The sequence below is a fragment of the Mauremys reevesii genome, linkage group 15, assembly GCF_016161935.1.
Source record: "Mauremys reevesii isolate NIE-2019 linkage group 15, ASM1616193v1, whole genome shotgun sequence".
Taxonomy (NCBI): Eukaryota; Metazoa; Chordata; order Testudines; family Geoemydidae; genus Mauremys; species Mauremys reevesii.
The window spans coordinates 27,242,858-27,256,982 of record NC_052637.1 but is presented as its reverse complement, the minus strand read 5'-3'; the positions used below and the strand labels follow the sequence as shown (position 1 = coordinate 27,256,982).

At 47.9% G+C, this 14,125-nt stretch overlaps 1 protein-coding gene across 2 annotated transcripts in view; it reads right to left on the bottom strand.

Moving 5' to 3' along the window:
• The window catches only part of SEPTIN9 (septin 9), a 260,037-nt gene that overhangs the window by 219,820 nt on the left and 26,092 nt on the right, over positions 1-14,125 (bottom strand). Inside the window, exon 1 of one of the 2 annotated variants that reach the window (XM_039500933.1) lies at positions 8,447-8,531. The exons of the other annotated variant lie outside the window; for it this stretch is intronic. Within the exon in view, the coding sequence (XP_039356867.1) occupies positions 8,447-8,516 (70 nt within the window). The 5' untranslated portion in view covers positions 8,517-8,531. Of the gene's footprint in view, positions 1-8,446; positions 8,532-14,125 lie in introns of those variants that run through there. 2 annotated transcript variants of the gene reach the window in all.

The following is a 14,125-nucleotide window of genomic DNA, read 5'->3' as shown; positions in this document are numbered from 1 at the left end:
AAAGGCACCCTTAGATATTGAACCTGGCCCTGGTTGCTGCTGGCTCTGCCTGGCAGAAGGATTACATTTAGTCTGTAACTCCCTGGATCTAGTTTTGCTTCTTACCAGGTGTTTGCACAGTGCCTAGCACAGTGGAGCCCCAACCTCACCTGGGGCCTGTAGGTGGTAATGTAACACAAACAGCATTGCAATCTCTTGTGTTTGGAGTTGTTTCTGCCACCACCCGGAAACATTCCCCTGAGATTTTCTTCACTTGATTTTGGCCCCGAAGGGGATTTTTTTCAGGAAGTTGGACTGGATATTTTGGAGACTGTTTTCATTTTTGCCACACGTTTTCTTCGTTAAAAAATAATTTTAACACCACTTCTTTAGATAGGCTATGGCAAGAAAGGCTGAAACCTAGCAAGAAGGTGCTCCTCCTTGAGGACTAGCATCCTTGCTTTGTTTGGGCAGGGGGAGAGAATGATTTAGCATTCACAGAAGCTACAAGCATTTGAAAACTGCATACGTAGGAGAAACTGCCCCCTTTTGGGTGACATGCAGATGTGCAGTCATGCAGAGCTAGTTAAATCCATCCTTTTGGGGTCAAAGGCTATATTCATGCTGCTGGCAAACAGAAGCAAAGTAAGGAACTTCCAAGCTTGGACAGGATTGGACATAGGAAATAGATTTTATTCCTCTTAGCCCTGGTAACAAGGTAAAAATTAAATGTAAAACATATGCAGCGTCCAGGGTGGCAGAGCCCTCTGCATTTGACGTTTCTTATTCTTGAACTTGCAATATAGCTATGTATCTATTTATACACACACACACAGAGTTTTGCACTTACATGGCATCTGTCATTGGGAGGCCTCCAAGCACTTTGCTAGTATGATCTAACTCTCACATTTCTGAGAAGCCAGTAAGGATTATTATCCCCTTTTAGTAGCTGGGTAACTCAAGCTGCAGAGAGCTAAAGTGACTGGCCCAAGTTCACACAGTAAGTCAGTAGCAGAGACAGGATTAGAGCCCAGGTATCCTGACGAGTTGGCTGCTTTAACCACTAGGCAACACCATATGAAGCTTAAAAAACACTAATACCAAGCTTTTATACAGCGGTTTTCATCGGTAGCTCTCAAAAGTATTATTATCCCCATTTTATTGACAGGGAAACTAAGGCACAGAAGGGTGAAGTAACTTGCCCAGGGTCACCTAGAAAACCAGAGGCAGAGCCAAAAATAGAACCTATGTCTCCTGATTCCCAGTCTAGTGTGCTATCCTCTAGACTTCTCCACAGAGAGACAATCTGTCAAGACTGATCGTAGGAAAGCAGTTAAGCAATGTGGGAAGACTCCAGTCTCACAGGACAGGAGAGAGAATCTGTCATAAATGCAAATGCAATCAGCAAGAAAATGTATTCCTCTCCCCAGATCATTGTAAAGACTGCAGCGCCGGGGGGTGGGGGGTGACACTGTGTCAGCATGTTAGATGGCATTCTGGGGTTACCTCTATTTATAGCATGGAGGCATATGCAGCTCTGGTTCTGGGCTATGAGACTAGGAAGCAAAAATCAAAGGCTTCTACCCTACACATACTGTTTATGAGTTTTCCCCTCTAATAGCAGCAGCAGCACCCCTCAGCCCAGGCTATAAAGTACTGGAATAAGAAACAGAATTAAATACATCTTATCTGGTTGAAATTAAGGCAGTTTCCCCACAGTCCCTCAGTGTAATTTTAAAATGGAACAGTCGATCAGTCAAAGTAGGACAGTCTAAGAGCAGTTCATTCCCCAGCATGGACATGTCCCGGTTATGCACAAGGATAGCGTTAGGGATGCTTACCACTGTCCTCTGATCTCTGGCTGAACAGTATCTCTGGCTGAGCAGTTTGTAATCAAGGCAGAATCACTCCCAGACCTGCAGCCTAGGCCCATAGGGAACACAGGGAATACAGTGGCATCCCCAAAGCATCCTGGACCTGACTGAAATCCCTTCTATAGCTGTGCAAGCCAGCAGCAATTCCAATGGGGTTGCATCGGTTCGAGCAAGATCAGAATCAGGCCCAGTAACTCTGGCAGTCTCACAACCCCCAGACAATACAGGGCCCAATTCCCCATTGCCTCGCACCTCTTGTGCCACCAACGCAAAGTGTGTGTAAAATGCACCCAAATCCCATTTGGCACTAGTGTAAATTATACCAGGGCCAGGGCGGGGGGTAGGGCAATGGGAAATCAGGTCTAGTGTATCTAGAGGAATTGCTGCTGGTGGAAAATGACTGTCTCAGCTGGTTACTACCAATCAAAACCTGACCCTAAACCCTGCCTTCATGAACAACCTCTGGAAACGCTAGTTAAGCTGTTGAAGATTGGGACCAAAGCTCATAATATAAAAAGGGAAATTCTGCAGTAGGGCTGATCCACAGTGCATAGGCAGGTCCTCAATGACTTCTTTACCGTTCTCTCTGGTATCTGGATGCTGGAGGTCTGCTGAAGCTGTGATGTTCAAATGCTGACTCGGGACATAACTGAAAATGGGTTGGATGAGTCCCATTTCCGTTTGCCACATCACATTCAGTAGAAGCCTAGAGTTTGAACACCTTGGGGAAGGAGGTTGTTTGTAACTCTGAACAAAACATTCTGGTTCTTTCAAAAGTTCACAATTGAACATTGACTTAATACAGCTTTGAAACTTTACTCTGCAGAAGAAAAATGCGGCTTTCCCTTGATTTTTTTAGTAGTTTCTGTTTAACACAGAACTGTAGGTGCTTTTTTCTTTTTGTCTCCTGCCCCCGATTGTGTACTTCTAATTCCAAATGAGCTGTGTGGTTGACCGGTTAGTATGTAACTCTGGTGTTCATAACTCCGAGGTTCTCCGCTAGCTCAACAACCCTGACCAGATCTGTTCAACAAAGCACTAGAAGTGGAACAGCAGAGGGTGCTGCGGGTGAGGATGGGGCTGCATTGGAACAGCTTGGAAGTAGCAAAGTTGATGAAGGCTAGGAGTGGCATTTATTTGCAGAACATTGCAGGTAATGGGGGCAGAAATCTATGCCTGACTCCAGCCACTGCAATTAGTACTTCTCCTTCATTCGCTCTAAATCCACTCTCACCACTAAACCCAAAAAGGAATATGTGAAACTGAGCTCCAGCCCTAATCAGAAACACGCACTGAAGAATCCGATACTTTCTCCAAGTTCTGTGTAACAGAGACGCTCTCCAAATAAGCTGAGCACAGCTGGACAAAAACACAACCCATGTGTATGGTTTCTTTTGCTTTTCATCCTGGATCAGATGTCTCTGGCAGCAGCGTCAGTGTGCTGCAAACAGACCTCTCACTGGAAGAGAGGCAGGGCTGCATCTGCAGTTCCCTAGTTTACACTGGTAATGGATTCAGGCATGGATCAATTCCCATTTCTGATGCAGCTACTTGCCGGTGTGCTCAGGTAACTGTGGCACGTGCCTAGGTGCAGTGCTGCCTACAAGCACTGCATGGCTTAAGCGGAAGAATTGTCAGTGCTCAGCAAGCTTGTGCAGATCAGGGGTCAGATTCTAAGCTGGTGTAAACTGTCTAAGCTCTGTTAACTTTAATGGAGCTATGGTGATTTACAGCAGCTCAGAATCTGGTCAACAGCTGGAGTACAGTCATCTCTCCAGCAAGCTGCTGGGGAACTGGTATGAATAAACTGCCCACACGTCTTGTACTGGGCACGACACATGGTACTAGCTGCCATGTGGTCGCTTGGAAGGTCATCATTCTGCCATTGAGCAGTGGCCAACAGGTAGAACTATGTAAATGGTGATTATGGATGGAGGTGAGCCTCAGTTGCAAAGCTGAGACTTGAATGTTCCCAAGCTTAGAGCAGGAAAAGGAATTGAGATTGAGAGTTTTAAACTGAGTTCCTCTCCAGTTATGATCAGAGAGTGATTAACGAATCCATAAATGTTAAGGTCAGAAAGGACCATCAATGCCATCTGTCTGACCTGCATTAACTCTGCCCATTCCTGCATCACACCCACTCACTTGCAGTCGAAGTAGTTCATGTCTTTTAGAAAGACATCCAGTCTTGATTTAAAGATTTCCAGTGATGGAGAATCCACCACATCCCATGATAAGGTGTTCAAGGGTTAAAATGGCCTCTGGGTATTGCTGAGAGCATTTCAGTCCAGAATACACACAGGGAGGAGGAGGGCTGGATGAATCGTACAAAACGGGAGTCACAAATAGTTCCACAGATGGGAGTGGTTGGATCTGTTCATTGTTGTTAGTGGGAATGTTATTCATTATTCATGAGTGCCTGGACATCTGCCATCTATTCAGGAAGATGCTGGTGAGTTATGAAGGCATCAAAAATGTTAGCACAAGCGATTATTTGTACGGTAAAGGGCGTTAGTCATCACTCATGCTCCTCTGGTTTAAAAATCTGTCATGCAATCAGGTAGCAGAATTGGTACCACGTGACTTCACTGGCAAATCACACTCTCTGAATACACCTTTGTACAAGTGTAAATAATTACACCAGTTACCAGGCCCTGGAGAAATAGCTTCTTTGTATAGGGGGTCAATTTCACCATTTTCTCTGCTCTTTGTGAGGGATTCACACAGCAATAGGGGAGAGAAACATTTTTAAATGAATAGGAAAATAATACGGTGTGAAACCATAACAATCAGGAAGGTGACTCAGGGGCAGGTATCATGCCTGAAACTACTTGTATTTCTCTTTTTGAAATGTACTAGAGTCCCAGTTGTTGATGTTCCTCTAACTTCTCCCCCCTACTTGTTTACCACACAAAGCTTCCAAGCTTACAGACTAGGAACCGAATGGCTAGGAAGCAGTTCTGCAGAAAAGGACCTAGGAGTTACAGTGGACGAGAAGCTGGATATGAGTCAACAGTGTGCCCTTGTTGCCAAGAAGGTTAATGGCATTTTGGGCTGTATAAGTAAGGGCATTGCCAACAGATCAAGGGATGTGATCATTCCACTCTCTTCGACATTTGTGAGGCCTCATCTGGAATACTGTGTCCAGTTTTGGGCCCCACACTACAAGAAGGATGTGGAAAACTTGGAAAGAGTCCAGCAGAGGGCAACAAAAATGATTAGGGGGCTGGAGCACATGACTTATGAGGAGAGGCTGAGGGAGCTGGGCTTGTTTAGTCTGCAGAAGAGAAGAATGAGGAGGGATTTGATAGCAGCCTTCAACTATCTGAAAGGGGGTTCCAAAGAGGATGGATCTAGACTGTTCTCAGTGGTAGCAGATGACAGAACAAGGAGTAATGGTCTCAAGTTGCCGTGGGGGAAGTTTAGGTTGAATATTAGGAAAAACTTTTTCACTCAGAGAGTGGTGAAGCACTGGAATGGGTTACCTAGGGAGGTGGTGGAATATCCTTCCTTAGACGTTTTTAAGGTCAGGCTTGACAAATCCCTGGCTGGGATGATTTAGTTGGCAATTGGTCCTGCTTTGAGCAGGGGGTTGGACTAGATGACCTCCTGAGGTCCCTTCCAACCTTGATATTCTATGATTCCACCCGAGCTCAGAAAAGGAGGGGGTGACATGCCAAGTGAAATGCTGCTCTTGTGGTATTTCCATGAGAGATGGACTTAAACCAAGAGGTGAATTTGGTTTTAAACAAACAAACAAACAAACAAACTAACAAAAATCCCTTCAGTCAGAGTTTGCAAAACCAAACTGGGCGTGGTTGAGATCTGGCTGCCCTTTACTTTTTATCAGCCCCAGCAATGTTCTGGGGGCAGGCCTGGGTGTCTGAACAAATGGCTTCAGCCCATCTCCAATTTCTGGCCCGGCTGGAAGGAGGAAATACCGGAAATCTATGGTAACCAGCTCTCACAAGACCTTCAGCCCTGCTCTACAGCCTCATGAGCCTCAAATAATAATAATAATAATAATAATAATTCACTGAGCTATGTATCTTGCAGAGGCATCTAGGAGCCAGACCCCACTGTGCTAGGCACTGAACAAACACAGAACAAACAGTTGGTTCCTACCCCCAAAGAGCTTTCAGTGTTCAACCTTTGGGGGGCTCATCACCCAGCCGAAGCACCAAGCTTTCTGAAACTCTTCTGTCACAAAGCAAACCCAGGGCCACCCCCAGGCTAGAGAGATCCCTTATCTGTTTTGATGAAGGGAAGAGAAATTTTAAATATGGACTCAGGTATGTCCACAGGAGATCAAATGGTCCCAAGACTCTCCCCTCCTGCCCTCAGCCCCATACTATTCTAGGCTCTGGCTGGGGATGAAAACTCCCATGGCAAAGCTTCTCTGACACTTCGACATTCTGCAGAGCTTCGGGAACACTGCGCAGCAACGTGCGGCTCAAAAATACAGGCATTTTAAAAACTCTGTTTCCTGCTCTCCTCGCATTCGCTCAGTGCAATTCAACAGATGCTTTTGGTTTTCAGCTGCAGATTTTCCCCAGTGGCCCTTCAGTGCTTTCCTGCTCTGATTTCAAACACGCAGCGCTCTCTGGCTTCTATTTTAGAGGGTTCCCCCCTCTGGTCCCCGGACTGACACTGCAGAATTGATCACCAGAAAGCTGCTTTCAGGATGGAGTACATAATGCTGTTGTTTGTCAGACTCAGAAAGACAAATGTTGATTTTTCCCAGAGGAGGATGGAGTGTGTAAAGAAGAGAAGGCTTATAAGAGGTGTCTGTTGACTCTCTGCAGCGCCTCCTTTGTTAAGTGTATCTGTCCTTGAATTCAGGTAGGGGGCCTCAAAACCAGTTAACCAAACTCACTCAATCAAGTTCTCACCTTACCAAGTGGAAAAAAAAAATCAGACACAGGCCCACAAACAATCTAAAAGGATCGTGCTCTTCACCCTGAAGCACCCTTGGCCTCAGTAGTTTGCAGTCACGTACCCGGGGCCTGCTTCACCATAGCTTGTGTGATTATTTACACAGTGCAGCATGGATGCAACACACAATCAGACCACAGGCGGAGCATTTTACATTCATTTTGCGCTTCTGTAAGCAGCCCCACAAGGTGCATTGGTGAATCAGGACCTCTCTTGTTTAAGTCTCCTTCGGATTTGTGGTCTATAGCATTCAGGGGCTGGTAGACCTAGATTCAAGCACCAGATTTGGCACAGACTCCTTCAGTGGCCTTGAGCCAGTCACTTGAGCCCAGCTGGTGGCTGGCCCCTTGGGACATTGAGCATCTAGATGGCTGTTTTATAGCTTTGGCCCCATCCCTAGTCACAGCTTGGTGTTCCATTCACTTGCACCAGTGTCCCCTAGGAACAAGGCTGCAGGGTTTGAAGAGGCAAACAGCTGATCAGGCAGTGTGGTCCGCAGAAGCAAACCCTAGGCAGGGAGTTAGGAACTGCTCTGCTCTAAATATGGCTGGGCCCACTATTCACTCACTGCAATTCAATTCTTCTTGGCAGGCACCTCTCTATAAAAGTGGGTGAATAACACTTCCCTGCTTATAGGGAAGCCCGAGGATCTCTTCCTAAATGTCCGTACTTGTTACTAGCACCACGAAGCACTTGGTAGGTGTGAACTACTTATAGATAATGGTGGTGATGGCTATTATCCACAAGCAGTTTGGCAGAGGGAGGTTTATGGCTATGGATGCTAAGAAGCTTTGAATCCTCCCTGTAGGGCTTTTTCCATAAAACCTGCCACAGACACAGCCAGGGTAACGCCACTGAATAAGCTAATAACATTCTTTGCATGTTTTGCCTTGTGTCTTACAGGGATTTTTAATGCTAAATTCAAGAGGAGGGCAAAGCGGAATAGAAAAAAAACCCCAGGGACTAGCTTTTGAAAGGGATTTGGGTGCCTAAAGATGCAGCTAGGCGCTTTTTGAATATCCTGCTATGCGACTCCCTGCATCTGGAGATTTTTCCCCTACTCTGCTTTGCCCCCTCTCTTACAGTTAATATTGAAAATCCTTGTAAGACACAAGGAAAAACATGCAAAGAATGTTATTAGCTTATTAAACAGAGCTGCCCTGGCTACGTCTGCAGCAGGTTTTATGGAAAAAGCCCTACAGCGAGGATTTGCTGTGTTTGCATTTGGTCATTTCAGCTCTGTGCAGAAGGACAGAGGCACAGGCAGAGAACTGGAGCACAGTGATCTAGGCACAGAGCCGCAAGGGGAGTTAGGGGCTTACCTATCTGTGAGGATCTGGGCCCTAATCCCAGATCCACAAACACTCAGCAGCTGGAATTGGGCCAGGGCTTTCCAAACAAGACAGCTCCTATTCAGGCATTTAACTAAGGGTTTAATATGCAAAAGGACCCAGCATACTGAGCTCTGGAATACCTCCCCCCCCCCCGATGCCCCAATCCTGCATGGGAAGCAATGGAGGGGGAAGGGCAGCCCTGAACTCACATGGAGCCACATTAGCTTTAAATAATAGTAATACAACAAGGAAGCAGATGTTAGGATCAAGCTACAGGGGGGCTGCTCAAAACAGGAAGGGGGAACAATTATTTCATGAAACTACCTTGCCAGTTGTGTCCTTTTAAGTTCGGCTTCCAAGAAGGCCAAACAACTCTGGCCTCAGTGCAGCTCATCTGACTGCACCTTGGAAGTCAGCTCCCTAGATGAGGTGGGAAGAAAGCACCCTAGAGTGGTGCCTTGAAACAGGCCCAGCTGGAGGAAATACTGCTTGATATTACTCTATGGTTACCCTCTCCTCTCCATGGATACCAAAAGGTCACTAAGCAGCCGGCTGCTCTAATGGGCTCCTCCAGCTGCAGCTGAAGAGTGGGAGTATTAGGAAAAGAATAAAGCACCTGGCGTCTTCTTAAACAATCAAACTCTACTGCAAGGCAAAATGAACTGGCTCACGGCTCAGGTGAAAAGTGTGAGCGGAGCTGCCACCTGCAAACTTAGAACATGGGTCCTGATTCATCTCTCATCTATTTATGAAGGGAAAGCTCACGCAAGAGGAACCAGAGCATGTGCTGAAATACAGTGTCATGCAAATATAACATAGTCTGCTGGGGACAGGAGAATAAGCCAGGGGATGCCCTAATGACCTCCTAGAAAAGCCAGGCTGCAGTGGCAACAATGTCATGAGCCCAAGAGATTAACATGATTTACCCAGTGGTAAGGTCAGGACTAGAACCCAGAATGCCAGTTGCCTAAGCTCCCGCCCCTCATAAGCCACACATCCAGCTATGCTGCCTGGGGGTGGGAAAATTACCTTTTTCTCTAAAGAACTGTTGTCATTTCTGCAGCGCAAATAGACATCTACGCAGAGAACTGAGAGCTGCCTTTTGCTGCTGTTGGTTTTGCAATGGGAAGGTCTCTATGACTGCATTGAACAACGTGGTATATCGATCCAGGCTCCAAAGGCTGGCAGAGTTCAATATATAGAGTCCCCTGTGGCATGGAGAGGACCCCAACACCCCAGGCTGTTCTTTTTCACCTCAGCTCAGACATGCTGCACTGTAGTAGCTGGAGGTAGGCTCCAGCACTGGCAACATTTATATGCTAGGAAGGACTGAGGACTGTACCCATAAAGGACGAGAGGCAGGTGATCTCTACAGCCTGAATCCAACACGAGTGCTGTGTTGCCTCCTTTTTAAGACAAGCTGGACAGCAGAAGAAGGTTCAATGGTCACGCAGTCCAGGCTTAAAAAAAGATAAGTTAATAGCACCCCCATCAGAACATTCTTGGTCTCTATGGACCTGAAGATTTGAGGTCATGTTCTGGAGTACTGCTGGTCTCCTTTGCCTGCACATCAGGGAGGTTAAAGGGTGATGAGAAATGAGAAGGGGCTGTGAGTAATTCTCATGCAGCTCAGGGCATGCTGACATTTATAATCCCAGACCAGCTACACAGTATGTTAAACTCAGCTGTGGCCCAACAGGCCTTTGGCTGTTCCCTTCGCAGCTGGTTGGGACTCTCGGGTGATTATGGATGTCCACTAAGTGGCACTTTGGCATTGCCAGACTCTGTGACTTAGCAAATGACCTGGCTTCTGCTGCTTTCCACCCTTTCCTATTCGAGAGGGCACCAGAACACCCTGTCAGGAGGGATCTTCAGGCAGTGTCACAACCTGCCATTCCAAGCCTGTCTCCAGTATTGTTCTCCAGGACATATCCACTCACAGGATAGAATCTCTCATGCCTGGATGTGAGCACCAGGACTGGACAGGGGGCTGAGGAAGGATGCTTAAATGGGTGTTAAAATTCCAAGCTTATCTCAAGCAGCTGAGTTCATGGATAGAAAATGGTTCTGCTTTGTCTCAAGAGGAACTGCTGGCCCCTCTCCCTGTGAACACGTCACCTCAGCCTCATGCCCTGAGCCACTTGAGAATATCCACTGGCTCGGTCCAAGTTTATTTTATCGTACTGAGGTGCCAGGTCTGTGACCGTGTCAGTCTCTATCGTGGCACAGTTTGCTTCATGAACAGCTGTGCCCTGGTCCACTGATATTACAGGATGCTGGGAAGGAGGCTCAGCACCTACCCACCCAGGGATCTCTAAGTTGGAACATGCAGTCGCTTTTTTTCAAAACTTCATATGGCCTGAGGTGAGTTCAAACAAAAAAGCTCCTTTAACTGCCACTGTGTAAACCAGCAACCTGCTGAACAAACACGGCAGAAGGATAAGAAGGGCTTAGCCCCAGCTATAAACAGCTGTTCGCTTTCAGGATGCTGCTTAGGGAAGAAGAATTTTCCAGTTGTTAGGACACTATCCTGGGACTTGGGAGACCTGGGTTCAATTTCCTGCTCTGTCACAGGCTTCCTGTGTAACCTTGGGCAAATGATTTTGCCTCTCTGTGCCTCAGTTTCCCACCTGCAAAATGGGGATAATAGCACTGCCTTCCTGCACAGAGGTGTTGCGAGATAACTACGTTCAAGACTGAGAGGTGCTCAGATACTGCGCTAATGAGGGCCAAATAAGAGTCTAAGTTATCTCGATGGTTGTTAAGGCAAGGAGCTGGAAGTTAGGATACCTGGCTCTGACGCAGTGGTGCTGTGTGACCTTGATAAAGTCTCTTCACCCCTCTGTTCTGCAGCTTCCCATCTGTAAAATGGGGCTTATACCACCCTCCCCTCCCAAATGATGCTTGTAAAGGGCTTTGGGATCTTCAGATGGAAGGTGTTAGAGAAGTGGGACATTTCTTTAGTTACAAAGCTCAGCCAGTGGAAGAGCCATAACTGCCTGTGGCTGGGATCTGTTTGTGACGTGGGCACTCTGTGAGATGGTGACAGACATACACCGGCGCTCCCTGGGAGGAAGGTTAGAAGACAGCCATGTCCCTCACCCCTGGTGGGGCAAAATAAACCACAAGACGGCACTGCTTTGGCTGTGTGTAAACAGAGGCCTTCAGTCTCCAGCTCTCTCAGGCCTGGCTCTTTTGTCAGCAATAGACACAGTCAAAACCTGGAAAAGAAACCAGTCAGACAGGGTTGGGATAAAGGGCTTGATCCTGCAAGGTGCTGAGTGACTCTGGCGGGTGTCAGTGGTATCTGAGGGTGCTCAGCACCTAGCAGCGTTAGGCCCCATTTGGTTCAAATTCTGACTGGGAAAGGCCAGGCCTGTAATTTATAGACAGCAGCGGTTCAACGCTTCCAGACTGCTCCGAGGGACACTGCCAAGGCTGCTATTGACCTACAGGGTGATCTCCCAGCTGTGTTTTGGCCAGTGGGTGCGTCATCCCTCAGACTGCCCATCCGTCTGCTTCTTTCTCATGAAGCAGGCCAAGGGGAGCCAAAACGAACATGGTCTCCCTGAAGCACTGGGAGGAGGGGGAGCCTCACACAGCTCAATCACACAGTCCGCTCCTGGGAATGGGAGACTCAGGAGGGGTCTAGCGGAGGGACACACCCACCCGCAGATACAGAGCATTGTCACTGAGAGGGGAAGGAGGCACAGAGGGTCACAGAGGGGCCAAGAGACATTTCAGGAGTAGGAGGGTATTTAAAGAAAAAATATATTACTTATAGGGGGAGTTCAAGCTTTGGGCCTGTGGGGAGAGAGAGGAGCAATTCTAGCTGCTTGTACTCACCAGGAGAAGTGTAATTCCTTGTGCTTTGTTATTTTAGGGCCTGATCCAAACCCCACTGACGTCAATGGACCTTACATCAGGCCCATAACAAACAACGCTAATGACAGTTACTAAGGGTCCTGATCAGCCTCCCATCGTGATCAATAATGAGGGTCCCACTGTTCTCAGTGGGAGCCAGCCCAGGTTCTGAATTTCTAGGTACCTGAATGGGGAGACTGTGAGAAACGTTGAGGACACAGTCAGGGAAAACTCTCATGGTTTGGAGGGTTTGTCACAGTGCCTGGGTTCACCCAAGAGTTTGCCAAGATTTGTGAGCCTTTCCAGTGACCCTGGGCCTCCATGAGCTGATTTATGGTGTTGCCATTTGCTGGGTAATCTCAGATCTGACACGGTTGAAATAAGGGGCTATTCATGGGTCTGTACCGGGCACATAATGGCTGGCATGGTTGCCAGCTGGGCCGTAAGGCACTTAAGCCATCTGCCCAGTGGCAATTTGACCCATGACCACCTCAACATAGCCAGGGCTGCTGAGCCTCAGTGTCGTACAGCTTCACCCTGGGGAAGTGTGTGTCCCACACGTCCATCTCCTCTCACTGCCAGGCTGCTACGGACATGTCGGGGCTGAACAGAGGGGCTATTGATCCTTCACTCTCCCCCAGAACAGCTCCATGGGTCAGGCAGAGAAACCAAGGACTTTTTCACGGTTTAGTCTTCCTGACATCTCCTCAAGGCACAAATCAAAGCCAGGCTCTGCCCTGGAAAAGGGACTAACTCCCAGAAGGGGGAAATCAGCTCTGGCTGGGTGGAAAGCGGTTCAAGTGAGCTGTATCATCTCAGAACAAAATTCAGTCCTCTTACCCACTCACAGTTCCCTCAGCCTCACTGAAGCAACACGGCACTGGATATCACACTGACTCCGTGCAAAGCAGAGACTGTTATAACATTTTGAATGATCTGGCTTGTGTGGTACACAATGAGTGTGGGAGGAACATGCCTTTGTAGGGTAGAGGAATAAGGTAGTATCCCTTTAAGTAGTCCGTGGGCTCTCTAGTGGAGCTCATGTTGTTCTGTGGTTTAGAAGCCGGCAGAACCCAGTGTACCTGAGCCTCGTGTGTTTGGGTATGTTTAGGAAGCATGGTTACTTGGGATCCAACTGTGCCGTGTGGTTTCTTCATATTGCCTTTTGGGTAAAGAGCAACAGACAGCAAGAGCCTTTAAAAAGTCAGAGGACCCAATGGATCAGGAAGTCTGACATTTTCCCTGGCTGGCTTAAGGGCAACGGGCAAAGTTCTTCCCTTGGATCTGTGCAGTTGACCAGGCCTCTGACCTCCCGCTCCACCCCTTGTGTCCCCTGAAAGTAGTAACCTGGATCTCAGAGGAGAGAGGCGCCTTCTCTCTCTGGTAAGGGGATTTTGCCTTCAATGCTGTTTCCCGTCTCCCTCATGTTAATTCTTTTTATCTTTTAGGTATAAGCCTGAATGGTTGTACACAGCCCATCCCAGTAACAGGCCTGTGCACCCCGGTGCTGTCGTGACCCAAACAAGGGCACTTTCAGTAGGAACCCCAAAGGTGACTGGCAGTCTGGGGAGCTTCAGTCTCCCACACACAACCTGCATTCTCTCCCGATCTCCAGAGTGCTGCAGGCCACTGAGCCTGGGGCCCATTGACCTCTTGCCACCCAGCTTCTTCAAGGCCTGGCTGGCTGGCCCACTCCCCAGCTCTCCCTGGGGGGAGGCCAGCCTGCTCCCCTCATTTGGATTCTTCTGTGGATTGGCAGCTTGCCCATCTGCCCCTTTCTATTGCAGCAGGATCAGGAAAGCTCCTTGATTCTGGCCTCTTGTTTATAGGCCTTTCCACCAACCTGGAGCTGAGCCATCCCAGACTAGGCAGCACTCAGAGGGCATCCCCTTTGGTTTTATTACCAAGCCACCCCTTTGGTGAGATTACCGTGGAGTGCTGCATTCCTCAAAGTTGAGCAAGTTCCTGCCAACTAAGCCTGGGGGCCCCTGCTCAGATTCCCACCATGACACAGACAGACTCCACAGACACACAAGCAAATCCAACCCGGCGGGTTTCACACTCTTCAAGAGGGCTTAACTTAAACAGGGTCAGCCTAACCGTACATCAAGAGAAGAAAGAAAGATTTTCGGTAAAGCA